The sequence below is a fragment of the Euprymna scolopes genome, chromosome 27 (assembly GCF_053919585.1).
Source record: "Euprymna scolopes isolate OS-2025 chromosome 27, ASM5391958v1, whole genome shotgun sequence".
NCBI classification, from domain to species: Eukaryota; Metazoa; Mollusca; class Cephalopoda; order Sepiida; family Sepiolidae; genus Euprymna; species Euprymna scolopes.
Genome location: NC_136508.1, coordinates 43,691,067 through 43,701,763, shown reverse-complemented (window position 1 = coordinate 43,701,763; position 10,697 = coordinate 43,691,067). Strand labels below are relative to the sequence as shown.

The 10,697-nt window shown below is 33.5% G+C and overlaps 1 protein-coding gene across 2 annotated transcripts in view; it reads right to left on the bottom strand.

Moving 5' to 3' along the window:
* Nucleotides 1-1,711: 1,711 nt before the first annotated feature.
* The window catches only part of LOC145248840 (heat shock factor 2-binding protein-like), a 592,183-nt gene continuing 583,197 nt past the window's right edge, over nucleotides 1,712-10,697 (bottom strand). For both annotated transcript variants that reach the window (XM_080110563.1, XM_080110564.1), the window contains one exon: nucleotides 1,712-6,475. In XM_080110563.1, the coding sequence (XP_079966689.1) occupies nucleotides 6,383-6,475 (93 nt within the window). In that variant the 3' untranslated portion in view covers nucleotides 1,712-6,382. The remainder of the gene's footprint in view (nucleotides 6,476-10,697) is intronic.

Here is a 10,697-nt window from a genome sequence, read left to right as displayed (position 1 = left end):
AAGAAATCATACACACTGTACAATACTTATGAAACAAAATTTAGAACAATCATTTTATATTCGTATTATCTGAATTGTTTGGACTACTGTTTTCATTTTGAGTACTATCTGCATAATGTTTTGGTTGATGTAACCGCCGACCTTTTTCACGTGTCTTCATCGAATTTAGGAATCTGCATCGAACTTTAGATTAAATAAGGAGTTCCCTTCAAAAGAAAAGGAACGCTCTCATTTTTTGCAGACTCTTCTGGCACTTAAAGGTTTAATCCTCAGTGCTGGCGACACACAATAAACAATTGTAAATGACTTAGAATTTCTATCTAGTCCTGGCTGATGGAACAAGAGCATGCTACCTCCATGGATTAAGTAAGCTGCCTGATAACGACTGGGAAAAATCATTCAAATATACTTGAAAAAAGATGGGGCGGGGGGGGGGCACACAAATACAGTGCCTACATACAACAATTTTACAGAAACAAAAGAAGGATAATCTGAACTTTAAAAAAATATAATTATATATATATATATATATATATATATATATATATATATATATATATATATATATATATATAAGCTGTATCCGGCCACGTGTTCCTGTAGCTTAGTTTGTTTAAATAGAACACAGAAAACAAAAAAGACAATGTTCTCAATATTTGTGGATACACAATATTTTGAAGGTGTTCCTTTTTCTGTGCAAATATAGAGATTGTCTGATTTGCCAACAGTAGAACACGCAACATATACTTGTCCATGTGAGAAGCAATCAGGGTGTAGATGTAAGTCACACAAATGTAAAAATTGTCTTGTTAATGGTTATTGCAAATTCCAAGCAAATTGTGAAGTGTAATATCTTAAATTAAAACGGTATATCCATTTAAATCATTCAATGCATGTTCGCTGGCCATTCTTCCTGAAGTTGACAGAGGAGAAAACGTGAGGGTTTAATTTTACTATAGACATGTAGGTGAGCACGCACTGGAAAATCTTGTAAATTAAAAAAAAAAATTTTTATGGTATGAAAGTATAGTGTTTTAGCAAAAATAAATGGATGGAAAAATTGAAAAGAAAACTGTTTAAAAGAATAAACGAACAAAGTATGTGAGTGACCGATGATAATTCAACAGGAAGAAAGAAAACAGGAAAAATGTAAAAATGTTGTAGGATAAGTTTTTAAAAAAAAGGAAATAGTTTGGCAAACTTGTTTTTTTTTTATTCAATTAAATATCCTTTTTTAGCACATTTGGGGGGGGGAGAAAATATATTGCTTTGAAATATAATTAATGAGAATATTCATAAACATTTTGGTACTTTATTATTGTTGTAGAGAAATTCGAAAATCGGAATACTAATTTTTCATGTGAAACTAATAAGTATCTACTAAATTTCAATGTTGCAACAATGAAAATGTCTAAAACTTACGAAAAACGATAAGGTATAAATTAATTATTAAAGAGAATATTTTTTCAAGAAATTAAATATTTTATTATTATTTCTTTATTTCCCAGAAGCTCAGAAAGAAATATGTACACCTACTCAGTGGAAGTGTGTTCATACAAAGTGTTATAAATTAACAAAGAATTGATTGCAAAAAAAAGTGTAGGGAGCTATTGGATGAAATTTTTTTTTAAAGAATCTGTATTCACAGAAAGAATCAAGTGATAAAAAAAAAAGAAAGAAAAATAGAAACAAGCAAAAATAATGAAACAAATTTTTTTTAACGTTTTTATTTTATTTAGAAAATGTCATTTTGATAATGCTGAAATGGAATTGTACATTTATTTTATAGGTGTTTTCAGAGATTTTACTGAGATGTCCACACAGGTATGCATATAAAAATAGTAAAACCATTTATAAATGTACACAGGATGGTCCACTTAAAAGTAACTGTGATATTTGATCTGCCATATACTGAACATTATGATCATTATTATATTATTTCATATTATTATCAATCATTATCAAGAAATATATATTATCAATTATTATTATCATTATTATTACTATTAGTATGTTATTATTATCAATAAATGTCTATTATCAATTATTACTATTATATTATAAATTATTATCTATTATATATTATTATCAATAATATATTTTATAATTATTGCTATGATTATATTATAAACTAGCAGATGCACCGTGTCGACACACACAACACAGAGTCAAACACAAAATCGAGTACACTCAATATCGTTTTACCATCAACACTTAGCCTGTGAACTCGGAGTATGGGAAACAAAACAACTGAAAAAACAAAAATACTCTAAGGGTAAGGATAATGAGTAAACGTTGGATAAAATGATGGTGGAACTTACCACGATTCGAACCTGGAATCTTCTGATCCGTAGTCAGACGCATTATCCTTTGCGCCACAAGTCCTGTCCACATGCCGAAAGATGTTACCGTGACTGTATACAGACAGTGATAAATTCCATTGACATGGGTAGGTAACTTTTTCAGCAATTGCATGAAACGGCCCAAAAGCCCTTATTTCAGGCTTTTCATGTGACTCAGCTTTGTTCGTTATGAACCATATATAGATAAGGACAATCTAGGGACTCGCACCTTTCAGGGAAAAAACAAATTTTTCAATTTGGTGCATCTGTTAGAAAGTTTTATTGGTGTATACACACACACACATGAACATTTAAAATTTTATTAATAGTTTATATTAAGAGTATAGATTATTATTTTCAATTATTATATTATTATTACTATTATTATATTATCATTATCAATTAAATATATTTTATCAATTATTAATATTATATAATAAAATATTATTATTATTATTAATTAATATCTTATCAATTATTACTATAATTATATAATAAATTATTATTATTATTAATTAATATATCTTATCAATTATTACTATAATTATATAATAAATTATTATCATTAATTAATATATCTTATCAATTATTACTATAATTATATAATAAATTATTATTATTAATTAATATATCTTATCAATTATTACTATAATTATATAATAAATTATTATTATTAATTAATATGTCTTATCAATTATTACTATAATTATATAATAAATTATTATTATTATTAAGTAATATATCTTATCAATTATTACTATAATTATATAATAAATTATTATTATTATAAATTATTAAATCATTATTATTATCAATTATTATAATATTATTATTATTGATACTGTATCATAGAATTATGATACAAATCAGTCCGACAGTGGCATTGTTACTGTCTAACTGTTTGGTCCTAAAACGTCCCACCTCCCACGCTCTTTCTCTCTTTTTATGGCTAATCACCAGGGGTGTTGACAGGGCTGCTCAGGTACTTTTAGTAGATTAGTATGCTTATCCTAATGAGCTGGTTTCTCAATAAAACACTTAACCTTGTGTCAAACATCCTAGCAACATGGTAATGAATAAGTTACTCTCCAATTCAAGTACTTTTGCAAATCCAGATACTTTTAAGTGGTCCATCCTGTATTATATATTTACACACATGCACGCACACACATAAAATCTTATTAAAAACCAGTCTGTTTTTGTTTTTTTAAATGTTGAATAATCATTACGAAAATATAAAAATGAAATTTCTTTTGAATAATAAAATAAGTTGATCACTGTCAGCCTTTGCAGAAAGGTAATTCTTTTTCATTTATAATTACAGAAACAATTTTTTTAAATACTCCAAAAAAAAATTTTTTAAATCAGAGAGAGAGAAAGAGAGAGCGTTTTTGCACCTATCATGCTTGCAGCTGAAAGGAATGAGTTTAACACTACACCATGTTTGATTATATCACTCAAAACTAGGTCTGCTCAAAACAAACAAAACTAAGTCTGGAAATATAATTTCATTAAGAAATCTAAATGAAATTTAATTTTTACAAAAAGTGAGTATTTATATTTTTTATATAAAAAAAAAATAGGTGCTTATTCAAATTGGCACTTATGGCAGCAATTTTAAAATTAAAGAAAATAAGGACATGTCTTCATGATGTATGTACCTACCACAGGATGAAGTTGAAAAATTCTAAAAATCGCATTATTTGATACAAATAGTCTTTTGTTTTGTGTTTAAAATTCAAGAAAATCAAATTTTATTATTTTGATGATGGTGAAAAACGCACTTATATTACAATCAACAAGTGAAGCATGACTGGTCCCCCGTGAGTGCACATTGAACAAGGCATAAAAAAATAACTAAGTTCAGCATTTACTCCCCCTTCCCCTCATTTAACCCCAAAAGTCCCCAGGAACATCAAATGCTGGTGGAACAAACTGTGCAGTTTTAGGCCTTAACATGTAAATTTGAGTTCTGCATCATGCAAAAAAAGAAATGATTAAGTCCATCATTAAACTCCCCCACCCCACCCATTTAGTCCCAAAAGTCCCCAAGACCTTAACATATTTAAATTTGAGTTCAGCACCATGCAAAACTGCTACTAGACATACACAGTTAAGTAAGACACTCTATCAAAACCCCCAATACTAATGATTACTACAATACGATCTCATTGATTACTGTACACGCAATAACCCTTATCCCTGAGTGGCCTTCGGGCCTTGATAAGTGGTGACCCCCATGTTAAAAAAAACAAAAAAAAACAGAAAATTTTGGACGAATATGGTAAAATAGTCCCCAAAATGGAGTGTTTTTATTAATATTAAAAGAACCCTTGGGACACACCCAAGAGTTATTGTGAAGTATAGACAAACAAAATTATATAGAAATCAGTTAATTACAACTTTTCAGAAAGTTTTATAAAAATCTAAGGTATCAATTTTTTTTTAACAAACACAAAAATATCAATTTTAGCCATTTTATCCCGAAAGGCACCTCTAGGGGGCAATCGGAGCTTTCCCAGAAAATCCGTTCTGTTACTTTTTTTACTCATATCATGTTTAATATTTATGCAAAATTTCAAAAACTTCCAAGGCGTAGTTATTGAGAAAAGTGCGGACAGATAGATGAACGGACGAACAGATACAGGTGAATTTACAGGTCCACCCTCCTTTTGTCAACAAACCAGTGGATAAGGGTAAATAACCCAATTGCACATCAAAACTGTCAAAATAATCACTGGTTACCTCCCCTTATGTTCTCTAGAAAAACATGACCTCGTCTGTCACAATAAAAAATGGCAAATTTGTTTTATGTAAATAAAAAAATAAACTACTTGATCAATTTTTGTGATTTTCAGAATATACAATCTTCATTCCATGATAAGTAGGTACAATATAAGTTTTTCTTCATTTTTGTTTATCACTATAAGTGCCAATCTGAATAAGCACCCAAAAATACTAGTCTATACCCGCTCCTTAAACAGTGTTTGTACCTGGGTATGTCAATTCCTATTTTTACCGAAATTCTACTGCTTCATCAAGAAATATATTTGTGAAATTACACTACTCAGCATTTACATGCGAAAGTAAGTAACTATGATGAATGTATTTATGGATTATTTTTTATTGACAAAACCTTTAGAAATCATATTCGGTTAAAAATAAATTTGCTTTGAAGTAATTCTAAACACCTTTTACAACACTTTTTTTTTATAAATTAAAAAAAGAAAAGTGATTTAGTTTAAAAAAAAATATTTATATGAAGTATTACAATATCCAGTTAAAAAAAAATCCTTTAAACTTATGTGAGATTCAAACTTTGATATTGAAATAATAAAAACTACTGCCTTAGTTATGTGTACTCTGCATATACCTACATTTTTTTTTTTTTTTTTTTTGTCAATCCCATGTTTCTATTTGCATATAAGCAAACAGTTTCATAGCATATAGATACATAGACTATTTTAAACTGAAAACAAAGTAAACATTTTTTTCAGTTTCTTAATGAATCGGTCAAAAGATAACATCAAGACTCTTCCGGCACCAAAAAACAAAAATCTCCCAGCAAGCTCTGAATTCCTTTGGAAAGAGTGGGTAAAAATAAACCAAACCCGAGCGAAGGTTACCAAAGCATGGAACAACCTGCACAAGTGGGGCTATGTACAGGATGCTCAGACTATCACACACATCTTCACAGACTGTCCCCTACTCAAGGCATGCTCCGATGCGAACACTGCCCGACGATGGACCTTAAGATGGAGTGAAATGCTATGATAATGATGATGAGAAAAATATTCCAAAATAAAATCAATTTGAAAATTTTGTTTATGAGAAAGCATGTTTTAAGCTAAACACATTCCTTTCAGTTGTTCAGATAAGTGGGGGTGCTAAATCTACACATGAGCCCTAAAAAATGAGAAATCATGGTAAAAACAGCATAAAGGGTAACAATGGTTACCAAATCAAAAATGTGTTCACTTTCTACCGTGAACCTCTTCCAAAAATCAGAGTAGAAATATCAACTTGAACAAGTGTAAGAATTAATATTTCAGATCAATAGAAAGTTCCATGGCCAAATCTCGGATGTCTTTATTTCGACTGTTGGAGAGAAAATGGAGGTCTTTTTCAGGCAGCTGTAAAAGATTGAACAAAGTGTTTGTAAGATGAACAGATAATTTAGAAACTAGTGCTTGTCTAGAGTATTGATCTTTTAAGGCAACACATTTCAGGTGAAAACATTATTACATACTTACAAAAAATGATCAAGTTAAAAAATAATTACAAGTAAAAATAATATTTATCGAATTATCAGGTTTTATATTATGTTTTAATGTGGAAGAGTTGTGCAGCCAATCCAGTATGACAAACAAGGGAGGTAACTCTTGTCTTACATTAACTTAAATTAAGTGTCTGCTATTTTTTTAAACAGAAAATTGCCATTAAAGGCACAGAGATGTAAGACTACGATGATAGAACAGAGGTTGGAGCGTGGTCGATAGTGTGGGACTTATTAGATTTGAGACTCTTTTTAGGACCTTGTCTAAGTCTCTCTCTCTCTGATATATATGTGTGTGAATGCACATACACACACACAGATACAGATTGGGTTTTATTACTGAGTTACAGATTACAAATTGCGTTAATGTGACTAACATGATAAAGAGTTTCCTGTAAGTCAGTGATGTGTTTGTGATTATTTGGTAAAACCGATACTTGAAAGGGTATGAATTATAATCAACACTGAATGCATTTGTAATACATTATTTATTTAACTATAACATAAACTTAAATGTTTGTAATGAACGATTGAGGAAACGATAGTCTGTAGCGGCCATGTTTAATGTCTCAGTCTGTTCTCCTGGTCTCGCCTAGCTGCCAGGCTCAACTAATCTCTTGATGGAAGGGAGATAATTCTGCATTTATCGATTTATGGATTATCTCTCTTTGACCATCTAACACCTCCCCTTTGAAGATGATGTCTGTAAGATGTTTGCTGTGGGTCCACTTGTAAGACTGAGGTTGGTTTGCGCCTTCGTTGTGATCTTCGTGTTGGACCGTCCTTCTTAGCCTTGTTTTGTTTCCTGCATGCTGCGGGAACACTCTGAGGTAATTCAAATGTGTCCAGTAAAATATTCAATGGAATGTCATTTGATTGTCTCTTTGGAAGGTATGAATGACACAGTTGATTTGCGTGTCTGACCCAAATAGATGATTGTACATCCACATCGTACATGACTTTCCCAGAGCGACGTACTATCTGACCCTGTGTCCATTTTTCTTCACCATTTCGGTAATCTTTTGCCCATACGGCTTGTCCTGGTAGGAATGTACGTGATCTTGCTCCATGATGACGATTGAATTGATTTTCCATCGTCCTGTTTCTCTTGGGGTGATTCTTTGGTGATGGACGAATTGCATCCATTGGTAAGCGCATCTTCCTGTTCATCAATGCTTCGGCGGGAGACTTACCCTCCGGGCAATTTGGGTTTGGTGTAGCTCTGTAGCTACTTAGAAATGTTTCTATGATCTCTCGAGTAGTTCCTTCCCCCTTCAACTTCAAGAGTGCTCTCTTAAAAGTGTCTACGAAGCGTTCGGCTTGGCCGTTAGATTGTGGGTGGAAAGGTGGAGATCGTAGGTGCTGGATACCGTTTTGTTTACAGAAATTTGTAAATTCTGTTGATGTAAATGCAGTACCGTTGTCAGAAACTAAAATTTCAGGAACACCCAATCTGCTGAAAATTTCTTGAAGTCTCTTCACCGTTTCATTGGAAGTAGTATGATTCACTTGGGAGATTTCTGGCCACTTGCTGTATGCGTCAACCAATATTAAATAGTTTTGTCCATTTATTGGTCCTGCGAAGTCTATGTGTAGTCGTGACCACGGAATTTCTGGAGTAGGCCATGCCTGCAGTGTTGTTTTCCGAGGCGATTTTGCAACCATTTGGCATTTTTCACAAGTTCTTACTAGTTCTTCTAGTTGCTTGTCCATGTTTGGCCAGTACACATAGCCACGTGCCAGAGCTTTCATCCGATTTATTCCCTGGTGTCCATAGTGGAATTGTCTGAGAACTTTGTTCTGGAGTTTGTATGGAACAATCACACGTTCTCCAAAAAGAAGTGTTCCATTAATTTCGGATAAAGATGATCTTCTCTGGAAAAACGGTTGAAGTTGCTGGTTGGTGCATGTTTTTGGCCAGCTTGAAAGATGAAATTTTCTGACTTTTTGTAGTAATGGGTCTGCAGCTGTAGCCTCCTGAATCATCTCTGAAGTGACCGGTAAAGATCTTACCATGGAAACAAATCCAGACATAACTTCCGGTTCCACCGATATAGCAGCGATGACTGTGTCTTCTACTACTTTCTGATGGGAAGAGATGAGTCTTGATAGCGCATCTGCCTGGCCGATTTTGCTCCCTGGTTGGTGCTTTATAGAAAAGTCATAGTCCAGCAGCATAGTTGCCCACCTTTGTAATCGGTTTGCTGTATATACCGGAATTCCTTTCCTGCTACCAAAAATGCTTATTAAGGGCTTGTGGTCTGTGATCAGAGTAAAATGTCGGCCATATAACATTTTATGGAATTTCTTGACTGCATATATTATTGCAAGTGCTTCCTTCTCAATTTGGCTGTATTTTCGTTCCGTAGGCGTCAAAGACTTTGATGCATGTGCAATTGCTTTTTCGCTTCCGTCAGGGAAAATGTGTGATATTACTGCTCCGACTCCGTAGTCTGAAGCATCTGTCACAACAGTAATGTCCAAAGATGAGTCGTAGTGTGTCAGTAATAAATTTGAACTGAGAAGTGCTTTAATTTTCTCAAACGACTCTTTGCAGGCGTTGGACCAGTTCCATTTGGTATCTTTTTGTAAAAGATCATTTAGTGGTCCCCATAACCTATGTAGTTCGGGTAAAAATGAACCATAGTGGCTTACAAGTCCAAGAAAAGAGCGTAATGTTGCAACGTCCTTTGGAGCTGTCATATGCTTTATTGCCTGGATATTGTCCGGGTCTGGTTTTCAACCATTTTTTTCAAATATAAATCCAAGGTATTTCACCGAAGTTTGGAAAAATTTGCATTTATCTGGTCTTAAGTGAAATCCATATTGTTGGATTCGCTCCAGCACGGAAGTGAGGCGATATAAGAGTTCTTCTTGAGATGTACCTGTCACAATAATGTCATCAATATAGGCAGAAACTCCTGGCAATCCTGTGAGCATGGTGTCCATGGTTTGTTGAAATATTGCTGGAGCTGACTTGACCCCAAATGGAAGGCGGTTAAATTGAAACAGTCCCTTGTGGGTGTTAATAGTGAGAAGATTTTTGGAATCTTCGTCAACTTCCATTTGCAAATATGCGTCTGCAAGATCCAGTTTTGCAAAACAAGTCCCACCATTAAGTTTTGAAAACAGATCTTCTGGTACTGGTAGTGGGTACTGGTGTGTCTCAAGTTGATCATTTAGCCCTGTGCTGAAGTCCGCACATAAACGTACTTTGCCATTTGCCTTCTTTACAATGACAATAGGTGCTGCCCAGGATGAATAATTTGTGGGTTGGATAACCCCTTCTTGTTGAAGACCATCCAATTCTTTCTCCACGGTAGCTAAAGCTGCGTATGGCACTGGCCGTTTTGGTCTGAAGACTAGTTTTGCGTCTGCCTTCAGTTTTAGAGTTGCTTTAGCTTTCAAGCAGAGCCCAAGACCCTCCTGAAAAACTTTGCTGAATTTTGCTTTGAGCAAGTTTTTAAAATGTGTTTCAGCATCTGTGGCAGCATTAATGTTGAAGGAACTGAAAACTGTGTTGAGGGGAACATTAAAAAGGTCCAATTCTTCAATGAAATCTAGTCCAAGAAGATTCAGTGTTGACACTTCCGAAACATAGCACACACCTGAAAATTGCTTTTCTTGAAAAGAGACATTACATGTTAACTCACCAGTTAATTGTATTTTTTTTCCTGATGCCCCACAAGCAACATGATTTGTCTTCTTAAGTGTTGGTTTTCCCAACAACTCCCACGTTTGGCGTGAAATTAGAGTGATGTCTGAAGCAGTATCAAACTGAAAATTCACCGGTTTGTTGTTTATTTCAACAATTAGGTACTTTCTCCGAGCTTCAAAGTTCACATTGAAAGTAGCAAAAATTGAATTTGATGAGGCTTTCTGGAACCGTCCTGGAGTTTTTCTGTGATTTTTGCCTCTTGACTGTGCCGTAATGTGTTTAGAAGGGTTGTGGTTATTACCACAAAATCCATCCTTGTGCCCACGACGCGAGCATTGTTGGCATATGTGTCTTTTGAATGGGCAAAAGCGAGCATAGTGCATTTCCCCACATGACCAACAGGGCGTTGGGGGTTCTTTGG